Genomic DNA, 27,620 nt, shown 5'->3' with positions numbered 1-27,620 from the left:
AAGTTTCCCCAACGGGGTACTTAGCTTTAGTGAAGACTTCGGTTCTGAAATTCAAACTCGAATATTTCAGTAGTCGGCCGACCGGCACTTGCGAAATGCTTCTGCTTCGGGCACCACGCGGCAAGAAAGAGTAAAGAAAATGGCATTGGCTGCATGTTTTATACCCCTGACGTCATGGAAGAGAAGACAGCAACCGATGCCGGACCCAAGACTTTGGAATTCAGGCCGACTGAGGGCAATCTGCCAGCAGATTACCCAAATGTAATAACTGCAACAGCGAAACACGAAGAACATCTGATAGTGCATGTGACCTGCTCTGAAGCGTAGGTATTTTCTTCAAGATTCCCTTATTGGGATGTGCAGGTAAGCTTCCCTTTAAGTTCAATGTTGCCAACCAGGCATTTTTGCCTAGCATGGGAAGCAGCTGATGAAGAGTTAGCATTTTGAATTTTGGGATTACCAAAAAAAAGTGTTTAGAATAGACAGGTCCAGGATAGGACACCAGGAGTTGTCTTTTCTGGGTACCAGGAAAAGTCTTGAGTAAAAACCTTTTCCTCATTCCTCTGCTGGGACAGGGTGAACAGCCCTGATACTTAGAAATGAGAAAACCTGCTGTTCAGCCTCTGCCCACTGATTTGGGGGTAAATTTGGGGGTAAGTCTGGCCAACCGTGTGGGGTTGGTAAGGAGTGGAAGTGGAATCTGTATCCTTGGGAAACTATATTTAAAACCCATTTGTCTTGGGTAATGAGTTGTCAGTTTTTTGCATGCAGGGCGATTTTTCCCCCTAAGGGAGCAGGCAGTTGAGCAGGGCTTGGAAGGTTTAAGGTTAAGTCATTGTGACAGTTTACCATGGGGGGTGTCTTACTACTTTGGAAGTGGGAGCCTTCCACTGCTTAGGCCTGTGAGTACCTTGAGACTGTAGCCTAGGTGGTCTGCTGTTCCTGGGTTTGGAATGGAGGAGGCCTGAAAGAGACAGGAAAGGACCAATTCTTAGAAGGCCAATGTCTACTAAATCTGGGAGGCTGTACTTGCAGGAAATATTTAACAGTTTGCATAGATTTATCTTTTTCTCCATCTTTTTAAGTACTACTTCTGCTTTGTTGCCAAACAGGCAGTCTTGGTTTAAGGCGTCTATATTATCTTATCGAAGTTTCAGAAAATCGAATCTGATATGGTTGACACCATATCATCGAATTCTGAAACATCGAAAGTTAAAAAAATGCCTAAAAACAAAAATAAATAAAAACTTACCTTTGTAAGGAGGGGGGCAAGTGCCCCTGAACCCCCCACTCCCCTACTTAAATATACCAACTCTGAGACTGTACTACATTGAACTAAATGGAAATCTCCCCTTGTTTGCTTTCGCTAATCTGGTGCCGACAATATCAGCTTCGATATTGTCGGCTTTCGACAATGTGAAGTAGACCCTGTTTAAGGGGGCATCCAGTAATTTAGCTTTAACATGATCTGGCAAATTTTGCTCCTTAAGCCAAGCATGCCTTCTAAGTACAGACCCAGTGACAGTAGCCCTGCAGGATGCTTTCTAAAGAGTCAAAACCACATTGTAAACTATGTTTACCAACTTGTTCAGCAGAATGCCTTAAATCCTGTAATTCTTTATTTTCAGCAGTCAGGAATCAACATTTCTGTTTAAGTAGTCCATTAATATGCTGCTGATACTTTAATATATGAAACTGGCAGTTTAAGGCCCTAATGGCCAAAGTAGCAGAGGTGTATACCTTCTTACCCCATCTGTCCAGGGCTCTGGAATCTCTATCAGAGGGGGTAGGGTTTTTGGCAGTAGTAGCCTTAATGCCTTTGGGTGGCTGTGAAATGGTCTCTGGGTCTGCAGTAGGATTATTAATGAGGAACTTGTGAGAGTCAGGTACTCTGTAATACCTGTCAGGCGTTCTGGGAGCCGGAGGTACAGTGTCTGGGGCCAGGCTAGATTCCAAGAAGGCATCATCTACACTCCAGTGCAGGAGGGATAGCTAAAGGCCTGCGTTGAGGTAGGAGTAAGAATTCCCTAACCTCTTTTTGGAGTCAGAGTAATTCTGGCTTTCCCAGTGGAAATGCTAAGAGTGTGCAAGGTTTCACCAAAAGAAAAATCTTCTGGAGGGAAAGCAGAGGGAATGGGAGTCCTCTGCATCAGAATCCTCATAGGTAGATAAAGGCAAATCCCAGTCATCAGAAGAAAAAGAAATTTCAGAATCCTGATCAGAAGAATCAGAAGGAAAATCAGTTCTAGGTCTCTTAGAGGGAGGGCTGGCTTCCTCTAATTAGAGTAATAAGGTCTTTAGCCATTCTTATCATTTGTTTTTGAGGCATGTGGGCCTGACCATGCGATTTGAATGTTAGTTTTCTAGGCGTGGGTCAACTTTTAGGCCATGAAGAAGAAGATGGCATTGGTTTGAAATGCAAGTCCGTAGGCCTGAATACACCCTCAGAAGCTGGTGCCTGCACAGCGGCTCCAGATCCATTCAAGGTAGAGACATCTGCGGGTTCCATAGTCGAAGAAGCATCTCGCAGCATACCGGACTCTGAATGGGTCTCAGTAGAGGCCTACGAATCTGAAGTAGCAGGTATCAGGGGCTGCGAAAGCACCTCATAGTACCGGCGACTAGCTTAATGGAAGCATCACTGGCAGCTTTAGACCTATGCGGTCTGTCTCTGTCTTTATCTTTACATTTTTTCGGAATGTCGGTAGTCGGGTGGCTTACTGAAGCCATTTCTGGATAATTAAACCATGTACCGAAATAGTTTGCTGCAAAACTGGACCAACGATGAATAGTTTGAGGATTGAATAAGGCACAAAACTGACAGCGAGGGAGGTCGTGGTCTGGGCCTAGGCAAGGAATGCAGTAGGAATGAAAATCTTTATGAGGTATTTGCTTTCCACAGGTAATACAATTGTTAACTTTTACTGACATCGGTTTAGAGCAAGAAAAAGGATCCCCAACGGGGTACTTAGCTTTTTCTTCGGTTCTGAAACTTGAAAATGAAAATTTCAGGAGTCAGCCGACCAGCACTTGCAAACTGCTTCGGGCACTGTGCGGCAAGAAAGACTGATGTAATGGCATTGGTTGCATGCTTTATAACCTTGACTACCTGACGGCATGGAAGAAGAGACAGCATGCGACGCAGGACCAAAGACTTTGATAATCAGAACGGCTGAGGGCTACCTGCAGGCAGATAACCCAAATGTAATGACTGCAACAGTGAAGCACGAAGAACATCCACATGGCATTAAATTTTGTGCATTGGTAGGAGAGGAATATTTTATTTATATTCCTGATAATGAACCTGAAATCAGGAGTCACCTCAAGCTAATTGAGGAAGTTGCTCAAAAAGCACAAATAGAAAAAGAAACATGGTTCTCTTGAGTGGTTCTATCAGTAGCTGGGGAGGAAAAAATAATGCAACGTATACTGGTCATAGTTGGCATTTTAGGATATATAAACCTAGTAATTGTCATCAAGTGTGGAATCGAATGTGTAAGACAGCAAGCAGTACAGGTTTTGACAGTGGACCAAACGCATCAGGTCCAAGACATTGTACGATTTATGAAGTACTCTGAACCAATGAAGCTTGATAATATTCACTGAACAAAATCAACAAACATGAGTTCTCATGTCTGTTCAGGGGGAACTGTTATAACACTTGGATCTCAAGCAATGTTGGGACACCAGCTTACAGAAATCTTCTCTGAGCATGTGTGAACAATCTTTTTATGTGAATGCCAGTGACAAAATAATGCAAAGTTGCATGGAAATACAATGTCTGGCTAAAAGAGCATCAGCCAAGATAAGATAGTGCTTATGAATAATTCCTCTCTTTATCAAGGCATAATTATTAATATAAGCAAATATTTATGTTGAAAATAATTCCTCTAATAATCAAATATCAGACAACAGATGAAAGTTAGCTATAAGACTTCGCAGTGTTTTTTTAGAATTGTTAGCTCAGCTACTCGTTACGATAAAGATAGAATGAAAAGGTCACAGCAGCCTGAAACAAGGGTCACACACTGATGTATTGTAACAGCAGGGAATGGCTCTTCTATTAGAAGTTGTATACAACATGTATTAATCAGTACTTTTCTATTTATATTGGTCAGTCAGCTAAATTAGCTAGTCAATGCATAATAAAAACTGTACTGACCCTGGGATGCCTTGCTTTGCTGATCATTTATCTTTCTTGTTCTTCTAACTGCCTGTATTTTTCCTCATAGGTGCAGTGCTTGTAGATACTTTTACAGTCGGTAAAAGCCTCTAGCTGACAAAAGCTGGTCCACAACCCTCACTACATCTTGTTCCGAGAGACTCCTGGTGGATCTGATGGATGCTGCTAATGGAGACTCTGGTCTTTCAATAAATGAGCTGAATTGCTGCCCCAAAAAAGGGTCATAAGATGGGGAGTACCTTGTTCTAACAAGGTGCTCAATCTCTGGAACCGCAGGTGTCAACATAGTTGGAGTCAGGTAAGTCATCGTTACCGTGGCCAGGGATGGCACCGATGCTGGTACATGAGTAGGAGCCTGTGTCACGATCAAGGTCGGTACCGAAGGAGAAGACAGAGATGCCGGTGCCGAAACTGTCTGCGCCGACTGCGCGGAAGAAGTCTGGTGGCAATTGTGTTCTGAAGAGGATGGAGATGTCGGCACAGAGTGACTCCTTTTGACTAGAAGGTGGTGAGACCTCAGTTCCAAACAGAGCCTCCAAGAAGGGAGTTTTTAACATACCCTTCAAAATGAGTTTGTTCTTGCATTCAGCTTAAGTACGGTTGCTAAAACCAGAGCAAACATCACAAGACACGTTAATTTAGTCAACCCCCAAACAATAAACACACCGGGCGTGACTGTCTGAGTTGGGCATCTTATGCCAGCACTTATCACACTGTTTAAACCCTAGTTTTACTTTATCACACATCATGGAAACTACACAAACACTATAGTCCTAAACTACAATTTAACCAACCAAAAAACAACAGCAAGTTTATAGTAGAAGAGTGTTTTTTTTTTTTTTAAACAGATAGAAAAATAGAATACTAACAATAGTACTAAGAAATACGACAAAGTGGTGGGGAAAGGGCCTACCAAGGGTAGGGGAGAGGGACAGTACCAAAGATGGTACAAAAATAACTACCAAAGGTAGAGGGTAGGTTTTAGTAAGAAAGTATATAAATTTAAAGACAAAGAGACAAGCTTAAGGAAAAACTGACTAGAGGGTGGTAATTATATAGATAAATCACAAAAGCAATACACTTAGCTTGACAGAAAGGCTTGGCATGTCTGATGAGGAACGCGGCAAACGAGATTTGGAGACACTATGAGAGGGGCATTGTGGGTAGGACTTAGCTGAGAGTTTTTGGCTGGCTTGAGCTTGGTAACGGCCATGTCAGTTCCGAGGATGGAACCAAAGTCCTATCAGTAAGGAATGAATGAAGATTTACATCAGATTGAATTTTTTGTTTTCCACAATGTCACATCCAAATAGTCCACCCTTTTGTCGGGTGATTAGATGTGAACTTAAAATAAACACAGATGCCATTTAGATAGTATGAGAACTGTTCTTGTCTACCAGGAACCTTTCACAGAATAAAAGGGTAATCTAAAAACCTCAAATAACAGTGCCAATTGTCTTGAAAAGGACTAGTCAAAACATATTTCCTTTCCCAGGAATACATCAGAAGGTTGGCAAACAATGGGGCACAACTGGCCCCCATTGCTACACCCTTAACTTGTCTAAAGTATTCCCCTTTTTTCAGTATGACCTCCATGACCAACAGAATGAAGTTTAAAACTGACCCCCTTAAGGTAGTTTTCTCTAACAAAGCCTCTTGGAATAATTCCAACCCTTCCTGATGGGGGATAGATGTAAAAAGATCCATGACATCTATCGTGGAAAAACAAACCAAGTCAAAATAATAATCTGCTTTGATCTTGGAAAGAAAGTCCTAAGAGTCTCTTAATATGTGGTCAATTTCCATCACAGAATTTCTGACCAACCTATCCACAAAGATCCCTAATGGATAGGTAACACTGTTATTGGAAGTAACAATGAGTCTATAAGGTGGATGCTCAATACTCTTATGAACCTTCAGGATTCCGAATATGGGTGGGATGGAAGGATGTTCAATACTTAAAAAATTAAAGATTATCCTCATTAATACTACCTTGTGTCGCCTCACAGTAAGACATTGTCCTGTTCGATTCTCAGCTAAAGAGTCTTCTGTGTGGAGACATGCTTGAATGTGCGTACTTTCGCTGAAGGTTGTACGTCAGGGCTGGCAACTCTGTACGTAAAAATCTACTGCCAATCATTAGCGGACCGGAGTTCCGCTGTGGTGACCCCTAACCGGGAAAAGCCGAAAGATACAACATCCTCATTAATACTACATTGAAATGAAGAATCTTCTAATAGAAGTTGGTTCTTCCTGTAAGCTTTATTCACCTCATTTCATGACCCAACTTCATATTTTCCTCACAATACAAGATAGTGAAGATGTGATTAATATAATCAGTCCTCTCTGCAATAACCATACCACCCCTTTATCCGGTTTCATAAACCTTAAGTTGTTTCTAAAATTTACAGAAAAAGTACAGTTGTGTACACTTACCATAAATGTAGATGTTCGAGTGTATTCACTGTTGCAGTCATTACATTTGGGTAATCCTGCTGGCAGGTTGCCCTCAGTCGGCCTGAATTCCAAAGTCTTGGGTCCTGCACTGGTTGCTGTCACCCCTTCCCTGATGTCAGGTCGTCAGGGGTATAAAAGATGCAGCCGATGCCATTTTCTTCAGTTTTTCTTGCCCCAGATGTGAGGTGCCCCCAAAAGGGTAGGCTAGATATATATATATATATAAAACATACATGCACCAAAATAAACTTTACCTTCATCTACAAGCAAATAAACCACATAGGTTGTATAGATCAGAGAAGTAAAGATAAGTTCCAGCAGAAATAAGGGGGATGGCGGGTGGGTAACCTGGACTGCAACAGTGAATACACTTGAACATCTACATTTATGTTAAGTGTACACAACTGAACTATGTTCTTCTGTTTCACTGTTGCAGTCATTACATTTGGGTAGAGTCCCAAATCTATGGTTGGGGGGCTGGAGCTAAACAACATTAGGAGTGGCTATGAGGCCCTGCAGAACTGCAGTGGCAAAGCCTGCTTTGGATTTAGAGTAAAGTGGCAGATTGTAATGCTTTGTAAAGGTGTGCAATGAACTCCAAGTAACAGCCTCTAAAATGTCTTTGGTTGGTACTCCCCTGAGAAAGGCTGCCGAAGTGGCTGCAGCTCTGGCTGGACGTGGCCTAATGCCCTTAGGCACTGGCTTGCCATGCTGAGAGTAGTAGAAATGAATGCAGTGACCTATCCACTTTGAAATAGTCTGTTTGGAGATGGCCTTTCCTTGTGATCCTGCAGCATATGCCACTAGTAATTGTTCTGTCTTTCTGAAAACTTTAGTTTTGTCCAAATAGAATCTAAGTTGTCTGTGTACATCCAAAGAATGCAGAATTTTCTCCCCCTTGTTCAGTGGATTTGGATAAAAAGTTGACAAATGAATAGTTTGTTAAGGGCTACACTGGACACCACACCTTAGGCATAAATGTAGGGTTTGTTCTCAGAGAGACCCTATCTGGATAAAAAATGATAAAAGGTTCCACAGCCATGAGAGCCTGTAGCTCTGACACTCGTCTTGCAGAAGTTATTGCTAGGAGCAGAGCTGTTTTCCAAGATAAGAACTTTATATCCGCAGTAGCAGCTGGCTCAAAAGGAGTTAGGGTGAGTTTTTCCAATACATAGTTGAGGACCCATGCAGGCATTGGCGGTCTCCTTGGAGGCCTTAAAATTTTAGCTCCTCTGAGGTACTGCCTTAATAAAGGATGAGAAAAAAGTGGTGGCTCTGTATTGTAATGAGCCGAAATGGCAGAGGCATGAATTTTAATTGATGAAAAAGATAGGCCTTTGTCCAGCATCTCAGTTAAGTAGCGCAAAATCTGAGGAATATTTGGTACAGCTGTGTCAGTAACTTGAGCTTGGTCCCAAGCACAAAATCTCTTCCATTTTCCAGCATAGGATTTTCTAGTACTAGGCCTTCTGGCTTCCAGAATGACATCCATCACAGCTTTACTGAGAGGTGTGCTTTGTATGGCTACATTATCCGCCATGCTGCCAGGTTTAGAGTCCTGAGTTGGCTGTGCAGAATCTGATTGTTTTGTTGGGACAGTAGGTGAAGGCTGGGCATTGAGACAAGTTCCTTAAGATCGGATACCAGTACTGGCAGGGCCTGTCTGGGGCAATCAGAATCATTTTTGGTTTCCCCTGTCTCACCTTTAGGAGCACCTTGGGGAGGAGAGGCAGTGGGGGAAAGGCATATATTGATAGGTTTTTCCAGTTAAAAGATAAGGCGTCCACTTTCCATGCTTGTCTGTGATAAGTCCTTGTGCAGAATCTTTTTAGTTGATAGTTGTGAGGGGAGGCAAATAGATCTATGTCCGGGCTTCCCCATTTCTTTGTTATCATGCTGAAGACTTGTGGATTCAGGTGCCACTCGTGGGGATCCATGAGGTTTCTGCTTAGTTCGTCTGCCAGAGTATTTTCCTTTCCTGGCAGGAATTGTGCCTGCAGATGAACTTGGTAAGTCAATGCTGTGTCCCATAAAGTCATGGCCAGTCTGCAAAAGGGGTAAGAATGCGTGCCCCCCTGCTTGTTTATGTACCACATGACCGTGGTATTGTCTGTCTTTATCAGTAGTTGTCCTGGATGAATTAGGTCCTTGAAGGCTGTCAAGGCATTTTGAACAGCTAGCATCTCTTTTTGATTGATATGTAGATGTATTTGATTTCTGGACCAGGTGCCCTGATTGCCTCTTCCTGCCATGTGGGCCCCCAGACATAATCTGATGCATCCATTGTTAGGTTCTGCCTGGCTGGGGGAAGTGAGAATGGCTGTCCCTTGTTTTGGTGACAAGCCTTTGCCCAATATCAAAACTCCTGTTGCAGGCAGGGAATGAGAGTAATCATTGTTTCCAGGCTGTGGCAATGTTGTGTCCAGACACTTTTTAGGTACCATTGAAGTTTCCTCATATGCAGTCTTGCATATGGAATTAGCAGGATGCCATGAAGCCCAAAGCCTGCAGAATTTTTCTTGCAGATAACTGGGCCTTTGTTGCCATTTCCTTGAAATAGGTAGTCAGTTGCCTTTGTCTGGCGTGAGATAAGCCATCTGGGCAGTTGTATTTAAGTTTGCACCCAGGAATATTATCTCTTGAGAGGGTACTAGTTTTGATTTCTTTTTGTTGACTGTGTACCCTAGGCATGTTAAAAGTTTTTTCACAAATGCCAGATGCTGTAGTAGGATGTCTTTGTTCTCTGCTTGAATGAGGCAGTCGTCCAAGTAAGGATATATTTGTATTCCTCTTTGTCTGCAGAAAGCAATTACTGGTGCCAGACACTTTGTGAAGACCCTGGGTGCAGTAGATAAGCCAAAGGGCAGTGCAGAGAATTGGTAATGCTTTGAACCAGCCTTGAATCTGAGGTATCTTCTGCATGACTGTCTGATTGGGACATGCAGGTATGCCTCTTTTAGGTCTAAAGTAACGAGCTAAGCCTTTCTGCCCAGCATGGGCAGAAGCTGCTGTAAGATCAACATCTTGAATTTTGGTATATCCATGAAAGTGTTTAGAATAGATAGGTCCAGTATTGGTCTCCATGCTTTGTCCTTTCTGGGTACCAAGAACAGTCTTGAGTAAAATCCTTGTCCCTGCTCTTGGTGTGGCACTTGCTGAATAGCCCCCATGTCCATGAGGGATGAAACATGTTTTTGAGCCTCTGCCCACTGATTTTTTGTCAGGTCTGGCCAACTGTTTGCACTTGGCAGGGTATGGAAGTGAAACTTGTAGCCTTGTGACACTATGTTTAGAACCCATTTGTCCTGGGTTACAATGTGCCAATTTTGAGAAAAAAGTGCTTTTTTTCCCCCCTAAGGGTGCTGCCAGTAGATAAGTGCTTGGTGCAGGCAGGGGGAAGTCACTGGGACTGTTTCCTGTATGGTTGTGATTTGTCTTCTCCACTTTTGGAGGTAGAAGCACCCCATTGATTAGACCTGTACGAACCTTGCGGCTAGGCTCTGTCTCTAGGGCGTCTGGATCTGCCCCTTTGAGGTCTGTCTGACACTGGAAAGGACCAATTCTTTGTAGGCCAGTGTCTGCTAAACCTAAGTGGCTGTACTTGTAAAAAATCTTTGACCGTTTGCATAGATTTAGCTTTGTCCTACATTTTCTTTAACACCTCTTCTGCCTTAACACCAAACAAGGTATCATGCTCTAATGGTGCATCTAATAATTTAGCTTTGACATGATCAGGCAGATTTTGTTCCTTTAACCAAGCATGCCTCCAAATTACAGAACCCGTAACAGCGGCCCTGCAGAAGGCCTCAAGAGAATCAAAACGACATTGCAAAGTATGCTTTCCAACTTGTTCAGCTGCATGCAATAAATCCTGCATTTCTTTATCTGCACATTCAGAATTTACCAACATTTTCTGTTTAAGCAGTGTCATGACATATTGCTGATATTTGAGCATAGGAAACTGGCAGTTTAAAGCCTTTAAAGCCCTTATAGCCAAGGTAGCAGATGTGTAAATCTTTTTTCCCCATCTATCCAATGCCCTAGAATCTCTGTTAGAGGGGGTAGGGTTTTTCGCAGTGGAAGCCTTAACCCCTTTGGGACCCTGAGAAATAGTTTCTGGGTCTGCAGCAGGGTTTTTGAAAAGGAATTTATGAGAGTCAGGAACCCTGTAGTCTATGTCAGGCTTAAAAGGAGCTGAAGGTAAGGAGTCAGGGGTCAGACTAGACTCTGAAAACACATCATCTACAATATCTAACACAGGTGGAATAGCTAGAAGCCTGTGTTGAGGCAGTAGAAGGAAATCACTGAGCCTCTTCTTAGATTCTGAAAAATCTTGGCTCTCCCAGTGGAAATGCTCTCTCATGGTATTCAAGGTTTCTCCAAAAGAATAGTCTTCAGGAGGAGAAGCTGAAGGAATAGATTCTTCAGCATCAGAATCCTCATAGGGGGGAAGAGAATATTCCTGATCAGAAGAGGAATCAGAGGAAATGGAAACCTGATCTGAAAATTCATAGTCTGTCTCTTACCTATGCCTCTTATCAGGAGGGGGATGGGAACCCCTGATCACGGTAATTAAGTCTTCGGCAATTATGAGCATCTGTTTTTTGGGCATGGAATTCTGTCCATGTGGCTTGTGAACTTGTTTCTTTGCTTTTAAAGGTGCTTTAGTCTTTGCCTTTGAAGCTGAAGTCGGTTTAATGTATAATTGTTTAGGTCTGAATACACCCTCAGAAGCCGATGCCTGCTCAGCGGCTCCAGACCCATCTGAGGGAATAGTCTCTGAGGCTCCAATACCTTGAGTTTCCAGTGGCCTGACTGACTCCACGTGGGTGTCGGTAGCGGCCTGCGACTCTAAAGTAGCAGGCATCAGGGGCTGCGAAAGCGCCTCACTGAGAACCGGCGAACCGCCGACTGGCTTAGGAGAAGCTTCGTCGTTGGTTTTGGACCTCGGTTGCCTGTCTTTTTCTTTGCGCTTTTTGTGAACTCCAGTAGTCGGATGGCTATCCGACGACATTGTATAATTAAATCTGTGCCCAAAATAGCTTAGTGCAAAATCGTACCGACCCTTAATAGTGCGTTGGTTAAATCTGGCACAAAACCGACAACTTGAAACGTCGTGGTCAGGGCCTAGGCAAGGAATACAGTAAGAATGAAAGTCCTTATGAGGTATTTGCTTCCCACAAGAAATACAATTATTAACTTTTTCTGACATCGGTCTGAAGCAAGAAAAAAGTTTCCCCAACGGGTTACTTAGCTTTGAATGAAGACTTCGGATCTGAAACTCGAACACGAAAATCTCAGGAGTCGGCTGACCGGCACTTGCAAACTGCTTCTGCTTCGGGCATCGTGCGGCAAGAAAGACTGAAGAAAATGGCGTCAGCTGCATCTTTTATACCCCTGGCAACCTGACGTCAGGAAAGGGGCGACAGCAACAGACGCAGGACCCAAGACTTTGGAATTCAGGCCGACTGAGGGCAACCTGCTAGCAGGATTACCCAAATGTAATGACTGCAACAGTGAAACACGAAGAACATCCTATGTTCTCAAACTACTATTTAGATTTTAAAAGTTGCCACCCTGGACATGTAAAGAAAAACATCGTTAAGGGCCAAATGGTCAGGGTGGCAAGGATGTGTTCCGAATTGGAGGTTTTTAGGTACGAGGTGGGAACTCTTGTTCAGTTCTTTGTAGATAGAGTGTACCCAAGGGATTTGATTATCAACACTTGTGAGCAGGTCATGGGTGGTTGGGGTGCTCAGTACACCCCTTTGCTGGGTAATCCACTTGTGAAAAACAACTCACAGGTCGACAAAGGGTCATATGTTCAATCTATGGTTCTAACATACAGTGACATCAGTGGTAAGGTGAGACAGATATTGGAGAAGAACTGGGTGATATTCAGGAGTAACAGTGAGATTTTCCAGTGTTGGTAATACCCCTAGGTTTGTGCATAGAACCAATTTCAACTTGAAATACTTGTTGGAGCACGCAAAGGCCCCAGAGAATCTAAATTTTAAAGGTGCATTCAAATGTGGTGCCTGTGGTTACTGTAGGTACATCCTGGAACAGAGTGACATCTGTGTGGGGGACCCTCCCATGAAGGTCAGACTAGCCACAGGAAACTGTGGATCAAGGGGTCTAGTATACATTGCAGTGTGTACAGGATGTCAACAATTTTACATCGGGAAAACAGAGACCTTTTCGAAAACGTATTTACGAGCACTTGTACTACATAAGAACTAAAATGAAAATAATAGTCTATTTAGGCACCTAGGAAACTCTCCCCTTTGCACAGGATTCCAATTTGGTATTTTACAGATAGTGAAAGAAGACAGTGGGGGGGGGGGGGGGGGGGGAACATTGGCAAAACAAACTGGAAACAAGGATTTTTTTTGGCAACTAAGACTAAATGCCTACACTAGTCCAGGTATTAATGACTGCTGTTCTCCCATGCCTATTTTGAAATATAAATCTGCTATTTTAACATGACTGTTTTAGTTCCTGAGTTGAAACCATACCGGACCTTTAAGTTGTAATGATGTCTCTAATTTTAATTGATGGGAAGTGCTGGTTTTACTATTTAAAACATTTGTACCTTTTTGTATGTTGTTCTGATGAAGTCCTGAATTTCCATGGATGAAAGCACTTGACTGGAGATTTGCATTCTTTTTGTACTGAATTCTATTCTGTGAAGTACCATTAAACTTGTCCTACTACAGGTGGTTTTGGGCTATTTCCTAAGAGGTAATTCCATAACTAACCTGCAGTTACTTGCTTCTGCTGCGTTTCTAATCTGAAACAGTCTGACAGAAAAAAAGCACTTTGCCCGAGGACTCTGCATCCAGCAATACCTCTAGGAACAGGACTTGCTTGATGTGTACTAGATGATTTTGGAAGGTTTGGAGACAGGCTTGGGGGGGTTTGAAAGCAAGTCAGAATGAACTGTAGAGCATTCTGAAACTCATTTACAGTGGCTGTCTACAAAGGGCAGTCATCCTGGTAGCATTTAGAATTTTGTTACCTTTACAAACATATTTAGCTTTGAAAGGTTCAATATGGGACTTCAAGTGCCTTCCTTTCTTGAAACAGGGAGTAGTATGAAGTAGAAGCATGCTCCTACTACTACTTTTTGTACTCTTTCTCTCCATGGCTCTCTGCAACAGGTCATCTCATAGCAAGGGCTGGACCAAGTGTGTTTGGTTTCTGGGGACTGGAGGGATACCAAAGATCTCTGGTCTTCTTAAAGGCTATATTCAGTATCCCTGCTTAAAATGTGAAGCAGCCATTTGTCCAGGCAGACATTAGGAGGAGGGTTCAGGAAATCAAGGTTGTATGAAATCAAGCAGACCTTCTAGTTAGGACTGCCAAAACCTTAGGAAAACTTGCACAGAGTCTCTAATAATGTTGGTACCATCAAATACTCTGGAGATGTTGACTGATGTCATGAAATCTGACATTCATGTTATCTCAGTGGTGAAAGTTGGCAATCAGACAGTGGGTAAAACATACCAAATTAAGACATTATCTCAGCCATGAACCCAGAAGCCAAGTAAAAAGCACGCTTCTACTGACTATTTTCCCCCCTTTTTTGGTGCCTATGCCAGCTGGTAGTACTCATCAATCTCCAGTTTCAGATTCTGGTACAACCTCTCTAAACAAGAGGTCTGTCAACACCAACTTACTGACAGTACAGGTTAATGTCCAAGATGTATGAGAAGGGATGATGATTTGGGTGGGGGAAATGGAGATGTACAAACTATAAAAAGTTGCACTGCTTAGACAATAAATAACCCAAATCAGGGCATCTCCAAGTAGCACACATGACATCTTCAATAAAAGACTGCAGGAGAGAGAGAATCCAGGGCTTGCCTTTATTCTAAAATAAATAGAACTGCTTTTGAAAACAGGAACAATGGCTAGATGGCAAATCTGCAATGCATTTCATAAGCCTAAGAGTCAAAGGGGGAGGGCCCTTCAAAGAGAGGAGAAAGGAAGAGATGACAATTTACTGTCACTATCAGCATTTATCAGGGGAACTCCAACCTTTTTATATAGTCAATGAGAAATCAGAAGGCGGCAGATTTTTCCAGTTAGCATATATGGGTTAAATGTTGCCCTCCCTCTCATGTAAGGGGGTAAAGATATCGAAAAGTTCATACATTTGACCAGTACATACTGTTGTATCATTGGCCAAATGTCAAACAAGATAAACAACACGACAATGTAAGGGACAGATATCCGTAGAAACTAGCTACCAACTTCACACCTAATGTTTAATCATACTCTTGTGCACCCACTCAATCATTATCCCCATAAAATGAAAAGACCATTAAACCTTAGCACAGAAACTGGGAAGGCTTAAGATCCACAAAAAAACAATGAAACTACTACTTGAGACATACTCAAGCACTAGCAATGATTAAATATCCACTTTGTTAGGGCAGGGTTTAGCAGAGAATGGAAGCCACTAATTCCCTGGGACCAAGTCTAGATTCAGAAGCCTGCCCCAATGACTGAAGACCCCCATCTATGATCATCTGAGGTATATGAGCTTGCTCTGGAAAAAGTAGGATGGTGGTAGCTCATTTTGAATTTTGCTCTAAAGGACAAGTGCTAAGGTTGCCTCCCAAATCAAACTCTAATCATCTGAAAAGTTACAAAGATTTTCTTCTACTGGACGAGGACCCACATGGGTATGAATTAAAGTAGCAACAGTCATATGAGGCACAGCAAGGACTGTGCGTAATGGCATTATATGTTCTTCAAGGACCACTGGTGCTTTCTCATGAGAGACTACTACAGACCAGATGGATTCTAAAATGCAACGAGGCTTGGACATAACATAGTAAACCAGAATCGTGCACTTTCTGACTCAATCCTGAATATTTCCAACTGGCATCTTTGGAGAAGCATGCTTGGCCATTCATTGACCAAAGCTCATTTAATCAGTTACTGATGACTGTCAAAGACCTTAAACTCCTCTATTCACTGTTGGCAACTTATGAATCTGAAGTGCTGGTATATGTGGCAACAGTCAATATTCTGCTCTAGTTGTTGGCAAAAAAATGCGGTTCTTCTCTCTCTCTCTGACCCATCTTCGTTCAACTACTACTACACCTGGGAAAACTTATGCCTTTCAGGCACTGAAAAGTGGAACTTTCCAACAATATGTTACGAAAACAGAACTGCAGAAGTATCTAGAAAGAAGTAGTGATTGTGGATCATGATCTGCCGACATCCATGCTACATAGGCCAAATACAGCACTTGTGCCTTAAACGCAAGAAACTAAGGGTCACATCAAAGAAGGCAAAGAGGGTGCCCACTTAAGTATTCTCTTCAAGACAAAGGACAACTTAAAAGTACGACATGAAGCAAACACACGTCATATGAAACTTTTCTAATTGTAAAGACCTTATTTATTTATTTTTCTGTGCTAGCGAAAAGACCATCTGACAAAATAAGGTAAGAAGGGTTGTGGAGGGAAGCTAATTTCCCAGTAAATGCAGGGGGAATCTCCAATTTATATACTTCTGTCAGATGAACAGTGTCTGAATGCATAGGCCTCTTTTCATAAAAAGATGAAATCCAGCACACTAGCAAGCTTCTGATTTTTAACAGTATTTTAGTGACAATTTTCATTACACTTGACATGAAATGAAACCTTTTCAACACTGAACAAGTACACAATTTTGAGAGATCTCATTACTGAAGGTGAATAGTATATGGAAAGATTCCTAACAATCAAGAGATACTAAGATACAACTTACCTGTGTGTATAATAATATGTTTGGAGAGGTCTCCCACATTCACAAAAGCTTTGTTGCAAACATTACACTTGTGTGGGCGGATGTTATCGTGGTGCCTAATGTGATTTGCTAGCTGGCTAGATTGAACAAACCTAGAAAACAGAAAAAATAAGTTTTATTTATTTTGCATGTGATTGATGCTTGGCAGTAAATGGTACAATGGACATAAATAAATATAATTTTGCTGTAGGTATGGCATTATTTAGCTTTTGCTTACGAGGCTATTCCTAGTGGTTGCATGACCATTTTCAGAACAGACCAGGGATGGAGCAGAATGTAAATGAGCAACACATTACACTTGCACATGCTTAGTTTAAGATATAATCATAAGAAAAAGAAAACATGATACAATCTGAAGTGCCCACTGATAGATTAAAACAAATAAGAAAACAGAATACTGCTGTAAACAAACAGTTTAACTATGCAACTTCTGCAGCTCATAGTCAAAATCTAATAAGCATGCTCATCACTAGACACTCCTGTGTTTGCAATATATGCTGTAGTTTTAGAGTTCCAATGTAAAACAGTAATCATGCTTGAATCACTACAAAGCTGTGATGTATTCTGTGCTGGATTGTAGTGAAGTGAAAGAGGTGTGTTCGTTATACTTTGCCTGATCCACAAATCTGTACTAAGATACAGAGGAGGCAAGTGTTCAGGTTGCTCTGATAAAAGGTGTGATGTACTTTTAGCACCTAAGTAGACACCTGGTGCACTTTCTCTCTCTCTACAAATAATAAGCCTTGAGTGGAAAATCTTGGCCGTTAAGAAGGTGTGCCAGGAAAGCAAATAGATAAAGTCTGGGCAGGTGGTTCTAATTAGCAATCAATACGTGAAAGATCCTTGAACATACTTAATTTTATCAAACTCATTCAACTTAAATTGTTTAGTTGCAGCAAAGGATTCAGTACAATTAAGCTGAAGCAACTTTTGCTATTCTATGTATGTACTTGAGTTTTTTTGCAGTGTAGCTCTGGTTTCCTACTGCTACTTATACATACAACAGTGTAGGAAGCAGTACATTCTCAGCCATTTTTTTCTTTGTAAACACTGAGTGTAGGGCCTATGTAACAGAACAGACAAATTTTCTAGTTTTCTTATTTTACAGTGATTTTTTTGTAAATTTTGCAGAAAACAGTGACACCAAGGCATTTCTGGTGTTGTGGTACTACTGTGGTGGAATTTGTGCCAGTTATTGTGGTGTTTCCTAATGGATTGCAGTGGTTTAGGAAATGCTTCTTGAACAGATTTTTTTCTCACTGTGGATGAGGCTGTTCTGGTAGATCCAAATTTGAAAAGTACTGTGGGATGCTTGTAACTGTGATTCAAGATGTGTATCACTGTTAGCAATACTGGCCAGAAGATAGTAATCAGGGTAATGCGATTTGCATGCTGATGCATATAATTTGTAAATATGGTGAATACCAGTGGTCTGAGAAATTACTCTACAGAACAATGGGTTTTGCCAGCTTACTGCTTGCGTTCTGTCAAGAGTATGACCTGTACCAGTTAAGAGTACTGGCTGCAGCAACTGACTACTGAAGTGTGTCCAGCAGCTGTTGGCAATTTAAGATGTTAGTACAGTTAAAAAAATATGGCACTCGTTGGTAAATCCATTGTTGTAGATGGTTTCTACTAGGTCAGCTAGTTTTAGAAAGACTGAATGTGGGCAGTGTACGACTCAGAGTGCATGCTGAGTAGGGGCTGTAACTTTTGATGTTATTTTGTCCTATCTTGCCTTCATTCTTACTGGATGGGTTTGGAGCCGATCCTCGGCTCTGACTTGGTTGAATATACTAGCTCGAAGTCTCTAACTTGGCTCATGACAGGAAGGTATCCCATCATGCAGTGGTGTAATTCCCCAGATCTCATTTGCCGCTTTAGGAGTTCAGATGCTTCCCTTCTTGGTTGTGGCTAAGTCTTTTAAAAAAGCTTAATTTTTCCTTTATTGAGCTATTTTTAGCTTTAATAATTGCTTAGTAGTTTTCTCTGTAGTTTAACTGTGTGCTGTGTTTTCGAGTGCTGTTTATCTTCCTGTGTGTGTGCTTTTAGTGGCCGTCGCTAGTCCCAAGGCCTTTTTGTTTTACTCCCATTTTTGGTAGTGGTGTAGTTTAGTGCTAAGGTAGAAGTTAGCTTTTATACTTATATTAGCTCATTTCATTTAGAGAGCTAATTTTCCTGTTGTGTATTCCTCTCACTTGCAACACTACTAGGTCTGTTTAAGTTAGAGGGCCTAGTGCCCGTTTAATTTAGAAGGCAGAGTTGTTCCCCTTGTTCATATTTTGTAGACATGTTTATACTGTTTTATAATGTGGTAATACTGTTTCAGACAAAAATTTTGTGTGTGTTAGTTTTTATAAGGTGTGTATTAAGCTTTACTTGTATTTTTCTAGTGTGGTTTCCTAAAATGTCTAAGGAAACTAGAGAAACAGAACCCAAGCCTTCAGTGTTCAAAAAGTGTCAGAAATGCTCTCAGAAAATGTCAGTCACTGATGAGCATAACATTTGTGTCTATTGTTTGGCGGCCATTCACCTTTAGGAAACTTGTACCTTTTGTCACTCCTTTAGCTCCAGTGTTCTGCAGGAGAGAAAGAATAAGCTTATACTCAAAGGGCTCCTGAAATCTTCCTTTGAGGAGGCTCTACATAGCACTTCCTGTTCCAGTAGATCCCTTTCGTCAAAGAGTGACAAGGCTTCAAAATGGCCATCTCCAGCTTCTTCGGCTTAGTCGGAGCCACTGCTAAAATTGGCTAAAACCTCTGATGGATTGATCTCCTCAGCTGCACAGCTCTTGGAACCGACGGAGATCATAGACTTGGACAAATCTAGTCCTTTGGCTCCAAAGTCTTCGAAGCCAAGAGAGACTGTTCTTTGGAGCCGGTCCACTGAGTTGTTACTGGTCTCCCCTACCTTGAGCTCTCCCATTTTGGAGAGATCTCGCTCACCCAACCCTCTCCTCCAGGCCTTCTAGGAGCTTATTGGACGATGACATGGATAGGGTGGTGCGGAGACTTTTGAAGTCGCCGGCACTGGGCTGAATTGTTTTTGGCTCTGACCCAGTCAATTCTGGAGCCAGCTAAGACTATGACTATTACATCCACTAGGATTCCTCTTCCGAACCAAACTGGATCTTTGCAGCCAGAAAGCCAGGTACCGCTTGCTGTAGCTTCTTTGGTTCTGAGACCCTTTCCAGAGATTTCGGAACTGATCCCTGCTCCGACTCTCTCAGTGCCATCCGGAATGTCTAGGGGCTGAAGCTCTCCAGTTGGCTCTGGGGGGGGGGGTGGATGCTTGGACCAGAGTTTCTTCGGTTCCGAGTTTACTTCTTGGAGCTTCGGCTCGGCTGAGCTCAGCTCCAACATCAGCCTCGTAACTGATCTCCTTGGAACCGGGGATTCCCTCTGTTTCCTCGGAACCGGCAGCGTCGGAGCCGGGGGGATCTGCCTTCGAGCTGATGAGGAGTGTGCTGCCTTCTCCTACAGCTCTACACAAGGATACTGGTATTCTTTCCCTCAAAGCACCAGCGTCTGTCTTGGCACCACCCCTTCCACAGGACAGCAGAGATCCACAGCCTCAGGGAGCCCCATTGGGCGAGCCCCACTCTTCCGAGACCTCCCTAGAATACCCTTCTGAGGAGGTCCCTCGAAAGAGAACATGCAAGAGGAAGCATATTGACTCCCCTGACGAGTCCATCACCTCTGACACTGACCTCGAGGAGTCAGAAGGGTCCCCACAGTTGTTCTCTGGAGATATCCCCTTCTCGGATACCCTAGAGATCCTGAAACAGAGAGGTGGCTGGAAATCTATCAACCTTTCTGATGAGGAGTCGGTGTACCTGAAGGCTTTTGGATCTCAACCTTCAGCCTCCTGGGTGTCTCCACCTTTTGAAGAGCTACTGGACTTGGTTAGTTGAAAGGCGTGGGAGTCACCAGACACTATGGAACCAGTCCCTTGGAGGCCAAATAAGTTCTTATCAGCACCTGCGGAAAAATAATTTCTGACAAAAGGCATCCCTATAGATGCTATGGTGGTGGCAGCAGCCACCAAGCAGGAAGTCTCTGAAACGTCCTCTTCTGTCCATCCACTGAACAAGGACTCCCGGATGATGGACAGATATGGGAAGCATGTTTTTTCATCAGCGACGTTTTCCCTTAGATCGCTGAACTATCGCACTTTACGAGGCTACAAAGAGATTCATTGGCTGCAGGGGCATCAGAAAAGGTCACTTTTCAGCTATCTACCTTAAATTTTATCGTTAACTCCTCCATGAGGCTAATATCCTATGCTGCAGATGGAGTGAGCAGGGCAGCAGGTTCTGGAGTTTCCCTGAGTAGACACTCCTGGATGTGCTTGTGCAACTTTGTGGAGCCCTTCATGTCTACCTTTACAAATGCCCCTTTTGATGTTTCCTCACTTTTTGGACCTAAAGTTGCGAGCAGGAAGGGAAAACTCTCTCTGCCGTTGGAGTGCATTTTTCGTTCCTTCAAGACCTTATCCTAAAGGTCAGAAGAGTGGGAAAGTGTGGTTGAAAAGATCCCAGGGAGTTTTTCTAGACGCACGAGGTGAATCCTTCCCCAGGGGCAGAGGGGGAAGCAATAATGGTAGATGCAATCCTACAGGCAGGGGGGGTCCCCAAAACCAGGGTGACCGAGATTCCTTTCGCTGCCGGCCTTACCAGTGCTCCTGAATGGAGGCCCATCATCTGCACTTGGGGGGGGGGGTGCGTTTCTTTGTACCCAGAAGCCTGGCTAGAAATCACAAGAGACAAGTGGGTACAAAGTATAATATCCAGAGGCTATTCCATTCCCTTTTGCCATCCTGCCTCACAATTCAGAACAATCACGGATGTTCCACCCAGTCAAAGGGAACAAGCAACTGTAGAAATTCAAAAGTTGCTAGACAAGAGAGTCATCCAAGAAGTCCCTACAGACCAAATATGATTCAGAACTTACTCAAGATTCTTTTTAGTGCCAAAAAGAAGAGGGGACTGGAGACCCATTTTGGATCTCAGCAAGCTAATGCTCAACAGACCTCCAAGATGTGTACTACCACATAAAAATGGACAAAGCATCAAGGAGTCACTTACGCTTCTGGCTGGGAGCCAGTCATTATAAGTTTCGAGCTCTGCCCTTTGGTCTCACTACAGCCCCCAGAGTGTTCACCAAATACATGGCAGTAGTCACGGCTCACTTGAGACGTCTGGAATTCCAAGTGTTTCCGTATCTAGACAACTGGCTCCTTACTGCCACCATCAAGCATCTACTTCAACAGGCGAGGGACACCACTCTTCAAACTTGCTCCCAGTTAGGGATTACATTCAATTTACAAAAATCTGCCTTGCTGCCCTGTCAACATATTACATTCATAGGCCCAGATCTTGACACCGTCGCCATGATGGCTTGACTTCTGCAGGACAGGGTTTCTGTTCTCAGATAACAAATAGTCAATCTTTTACCCAGAAACAAAGCAAAGGCAAAGCCAATTTTGAAACTCCTAGGGACCATTGTTTCAACGATCACCTTAGTTCCCCTAGCCAGAATGCATATGAGAATTCTTCAATGACTTCTATTAGCTCAATGGTCATTGCAAGAACTTCCTAAGTCTCACCTAGTCAGGATCACAGACTCATGCAAGAGAGATCTCCTATGGTGTCTTCAGTCAGACCAGGTGAACATAGGACGACCCTTTGTCCCACAGCTACCTGCAGCTACAGTGACCACGGACGCCTCCCAGGTAGGGTGGGGGGGCTGTATCAGGGGAAGGATCGTCCAAGGGGCATGGCAAGAACATGAGGCCCATCTACACATCAATGTCCTAGAGAAGAGAGCAGTGCTCCTAGCGTTGCAGGCACTCCAGGACTCTCTTCCACTAGGAACGATTGTGATCCAGTCAGACAACATCTGTAGTCTGGTACATAAACAAGCAAGGAGGAACCAGATCATACCCCCTTTGTCGAGAGGTGCTGAAAGTATGGCAATGGGCAATTTCTTCCCAATGTTTTCTGATAACAACACGCATCCCAGGGAAATCCAACATGATAGCGGAAAAGCTCAGCAGGGCGATTTTAATGCCTCACGAGTGGTCTCTGAACCAAAACACAGCGGAAGAGATCTTCCGAAAATGGGGCCAGCCTTGCTGTGATCTTTTTGCCACTCCCATGAATGCCAAATGCAGCAGCTACTTTGCCCTAATCCCCCCTTTGGGGGAGATAGTGAGGCACTCGTTCATGATTGGCCCTCAGGAATTCTGTATGCTTTCCCCCCTTTCCCCTCATACCCGAAGTCATCCAGAAAGCAAATCTTTTTGGAAAGCAGGCTGATTCTCATTGCCCCATACTGGCCTCATCAGATTTGTTTCCCTTTTCTCTGGCCTCACCTACAGGAGAAGCCCTGGGACCCAGTTCCAGACCCTCTGACCCATATGTCAGGAACTCTTCATCCTTCTCTCCAAATGCTCAGTTTGACAGCATGGCTGCTCCACTTCCAAACTTAGTCAGGCTTTAGGACTTCACACCAGCAGTAAAACACATTTTGGTATCCTCTCACAAGGCTTCGACCAAAACGTTATATGCTAGTAAATGGAAGAGGTTCTCCTATTGGGCACAAGAAAAAACATTGATCCCATCTTTGCCCCAGTCAGTTCAATTCTGGAATTTCTTGCAGGACTTTTTCAGCAAGGCTCTGCGGCAGTTACAATTAGAGTCCAACTAGCTGCAATATATAATTTCCACATTGGTGAATATACTCCTAACCTGATGTCACACAAATTGTGTAAAGTGTTTCTAAAAGGCACTTGTTTATTGAGACCTCCCATCAAAGAGCCTCTTCCTCCATGGGATTTGAATTTTGTTCTGACCCACATAACTTTACCTCCTTTCGAGCCCTCATCATCTTGTGATCTCAAATTCCTTTCTTGGAAAACTATTCTCCTGGTAGCCATTACATCTGCAAGAGGAGTCTCAGAATTGCAAGCTCTATCCATTAAGCCACCATACCTGATTTTCCATAGAGAGAGAGTATCCCTATGTACTAACCCGTCCTTTATGCCAAAAGTTTGTTCCCAAACCAATCTAAATCAATCTGTTGAGCTCCCAGTGTTTTTTCCCAATCACAGCAATAAGGCAGAGTACAAACTTCACCAAATGGATGTGCACAGACAGTTTAGGTTTTATTTACACAGAACTAAAGATATCAGAAAAACAGATCAATTGTTCATTGTTCATTTCCTTTTCTGAAGCAAAAAAGGGGCATGCCAGTTTCAAAAATTACCCTTTCAAATTGGCTCTCAAATTGCATTACCTTTATATACTCCTCAAATGACAAGTATTTACCATTCAAAGTTAAGGGCCAGTCGACCAGAGCATTATCAACATCCTCTGCTTACCTGGCCAGATTGTTAATGGACAGTATTTGTGCTGCTGCTATGCAGGCAACTCCTCATACATTTATTACTCATTACAGAGTGGATTTAGCCTGCAGGGACAGGGCCTCCTTTGGTTCCACTGTGGTCAAAGGCGTTCTTCCGTGAGCCACCCAGGGAAAAGGTGTTGGGGACCCTGTCCCATCCAGTAAGAATGGAGGTGAGATACGACAACATAACAAAGAAGTTATGTACTTACCATAACATTCCAGGTTTGTTGTCCCTCTCGCCATTCATTCTTACGATCCTCCCACCTTCCCCCAAGGACTCCTAGAGGACCTAGAGGTGAGGTTTTCCTTCCTTACTAAGGAGTTCCTTTGTAGTTTTATTTCCTTATTGTTTCTATACCTGCTGTATTATTGGTACTTTTCACAAATTATTTATAGTTGGCAGCAAACAAGATAGTACAGTTTTGTACCTACCATAAATGTAGATGTCCGATAGATATGCAACTGCAGTCATAACATATGGGTTGTCCTGCCTCAGGCAGCCCTCGGTCGGCCGGATTCCAAAGTCTGGGTCCGACGTCGGCTGATGTCGCATTTCTCTCCGACGTCAGTGCGGCTGGAGTATATAAGCATCAGCCGACGCCATTTTCTTCAGTGTTTCTTGCCCCAGATGCCAGGTGCCCTCCAAGGAAGGCTGTAATCAAATTGGAAGAAAAAACAGGATTCCAGACAAATAAGTAAGCAATAAACAGATACACCATAACAGATATCCCCAGCTAAGAGAAACAGGGATAGGAGTGGACCCAAGGCATAGAGGGGTATGGAGGGAGGGAAAATCTGACTGCAGTTGCATATCTATCGGACATCTACATTTATGGTAGGTACAAAACTGTACTATGTCCTTCAAGAATGCAACTGCAGTCATAACATATGGGTTAAATACCATAGCTTAGCTGGGGGAGGAGGAATGCTCTAGGAAAGAGATGGTGTGGCAATCAAACCCTGCAGGACTGCCAAAGCAAAGCCTGCTCTGGATCTGGAGTATAAAGGGAGATTGTAGTGTTTGGAGAATGTATGCACGGAGCTCCATGTAGCAGCTTCTAGAGAATGTCTTTTGTAGGCACCCCTCTTAAGAATGCTGTAGAGGTGGCTGTAGCTCTGGTGGAATGTGGTCTGACATTGGCTGGAACATTCTTCCCATGGAAGGAATAACAAAATCTGATGCAATGTCCAATCCATTTTGAAATAGTCTGTTTGGAAATTGCTTTTCCTTGTGCTCCAAGGGCGTAAGCTACAAAAAGCTGATCAGACTTCCTACTGGTCTTGGTTCTGTCCAGGTAGTAGCGAAGTTGTCTGTGAATATCCAAGGTATGCAACAGTCTTTCCCCTTTGCTCTCAGGATTGGGGAAGAAAGTAGGCAGGTGAATAGCTTGATTTAAAGAGACCCTGGATACCACCTTTGGCATAAAAGTAGGGTTGGTTCTTAAGGAGACCCTGTCTCTGTGAAAAATTATGAACGGTGGTATTGCCATTAGGGTCTGTAGTTCCGAAACCCTTCTTGCTGAGGTGATTGCCAACAGGAAAGCTGTCTTCCATGAGAGAAATTGTAAGTCCACTGAAGCTGCTGGCTCAAAGGGAGGTAGAGTCAGTTTTTCTGGGACAAAGTTGAGGTCCCAAGCTGGCACTGGAGCCTTTCTTGGTGGCTTAATGTTCTTGATTCCCCTGAGGAATTGTCTTAACAAAGGATGTGAAAACACAGGTGGATCAGTGTTATATCTAGCTGAAATAGCTGAAGCATGTATCTTTATGGAAGAATAGGAGAGTCCATTCTGTAGCATATCTGCCAAATATTCCAGGATGAGTGGGATGTTCAATAATGATGCATCATGTCCCTTGCTGGTATTCCAAATGCTGAATCTCTTCCATTTTGCTAAGTAAACCTTTCTGGTGGACGGTCTTCGAGCTTCTGTTAATATCCGCTGAACTTCCTTGGAGAGAGATAGATGGAGGTTATTCATGGAATCTCCCAGGCTGTTAACTGCAGCGTCTGAAGGTTTGGATGCAGTGTTTTGAAATTGTGTTGAGTCAAAAGTAGGGGCCATTGGGGAAGGGCCCACTTCTTGTTGTGACATATGCTCCGTAGTAGTGGATACCAGTGTTGTCTTGGCCAGTCTGGAGCTATTAGGATCCCCTTGGGCCTCTCTGCTTTGATCTTTAGTAATACTGTGGTCATCAGTGGCAGGGGTGGAAATGCATAGATTTTTAGGGAGTTCCAGTTGAATGAAAGAGCATCTATTTTCCAAGCTTGTGGATATGTCCTTGAACAGAATTTTTGTAGATGATGGTTGAGGTGGGAGGCAAATAGGTCTATTTCTGGCCTGCCCCATGTCGAGGTGAGTTGTGTGAAGATTTTCGGATGTAACCTCCACTCGTGTGGATCTATGAAATTTCTGCTTAGGCTGTCCGCCAGCACATTGTCTTTGCCTGGAACAAACTGGGATTGCAACTGTATGTTTAGGCTCAGTGATGTTTCCCAAAGATTCATTGCCAGTCTGCAAAGGGGGTAAGAATGGGTGCCCCCTTGCTTGTTTATGTACCACATCACAGTGGTGTTGTCTGTCCGTATCAGTAGATGGCCTTGCTGAAGTTGTTGTCGAAAGGCCTCGATGGCATGCATTACTGCCAGCATTTCCTTTTGGTTTATATGCAGATGTGTTTCCTTTGGAGACCATTGTCCTTGTATACATCTGCCCTCCATGTGCTCCCCCCATCCAAGGTCTGAGGCGTCTGTGGTCATGGTCTGTGTTATCTGAGGTTTTTTGAATGACATACCTGTGTTTGCCTGGCTTACCGAGGTCCACCATAAGAATTCCTTTTGTAGGCATGGAATGAGCGGTATGGTTGTCTCTAGGTTGTTGCTGTGCTGAGAACATAGGCTTTTTAGGTACCATTGAAGCTTTCTCATATGTAGTCTTGCTAATGGAACCAGGAGAATGCAGGATGCCATGTAACCCAGGGCCTGTAGGAATTTCCTTGCAGTCATCTGGGTGAGTTTTGCCAAACCTTTGAAATAATGAGTTAACTTCTCTTGCTTGTCTTCTGTCAGGTAAGCCATTTGAGAGGCTGTGTCTAGATTGGCTCCTAAGAAGGTTATTTGCTGGGATGGCTGAAGTCTTGACTTTTGGCAGTTGACTGTGTATCCCAGAGCCTGTAGCAATTGTATGACATAGGTCAAGTTTTTTGTCAAAATCAATTTGTCGTCCGCTTGTATGAGGCAGTCGTCCAGGTATGGGTAAATTTGGATCCCGTGGAGCCTGCAATGAGCAATTACTGAAGCCAGGCATTTTGTGAATACTCTGGGCTTAGTAGAGAAGCCAAATGGCAATGCTGAGAATTGATAATGCTCTGGCCCTGCAAGAAATCTGAGGTATCTTCTGCAGCTGTGTCTGATAGGGACATGCAAGTATGCCTCCTTGAGGTCCAGAGTAATCAGCCAAGACCCCTTGCCCAGCATGGGAAGGAGTTGCTGTAGAGTCAGCATTTTGAACTTTGGTACTATGAGAAAGGTGTTTAATGCGGACAAATCCAGTATTGGTCTCCATTGAGTTTCTTTTCTTGGAACAAGGAATAGTCTTGAGTAAAACCCCTGGCCTTGTTCTTGTTGTGGAACTCTTTCTATTGCTTTGATCTGAGCAAGCAGAGAAATTTGCTTGATAGCCTCTGCCCTCTGGTTTTGTGGTAGGTTTGGCATGCCTTGTTTTCTTGGTAAGGTATGAAAGTGGAACCTGTAACCTTGGTCTATAATG

General features: G+C 43.2%; 1 protein-coding gene across 1 annotated transcript in view; it reads right to left on the bottom strand.

Annotated features, from left to right (window-relative positions):
• The window catches only part of ZBTB17 (zinc finger and BTB domain containing 17), a gene marked incomplete in the record, with an annotated part of 1,293,515 nt that overhangs the window by 266,636 nt on the left and 999,259 nt on the right, over positions 1 to 27,620 (bottom strand). Inside the window, 1 exon segment of the mRNA XM_044060452.1 lies at positions 16,409 to 16,539. Coding sequence (XP_043916387.1) covers positions 16,409 to 16,539 — 131 coding nt within the window.

This window comes from Protopterus annectens, chromosome 2.part0 (assembly GCF_019279795.1).
Source record: "Protopterus annectens isolate FY-2018-M chromosome 2.part0, PAN1.0, whole genome shotgun sequence".
Lineage (NCBI taxonomy): Eukaryota > Metazoa > Chordata > Ceratodontiformes > Protopteridae > Protopterus > Protopterus annectens.
This window is presented reverse-complemented; position numbering and strand designations above follow the sequence as displayed.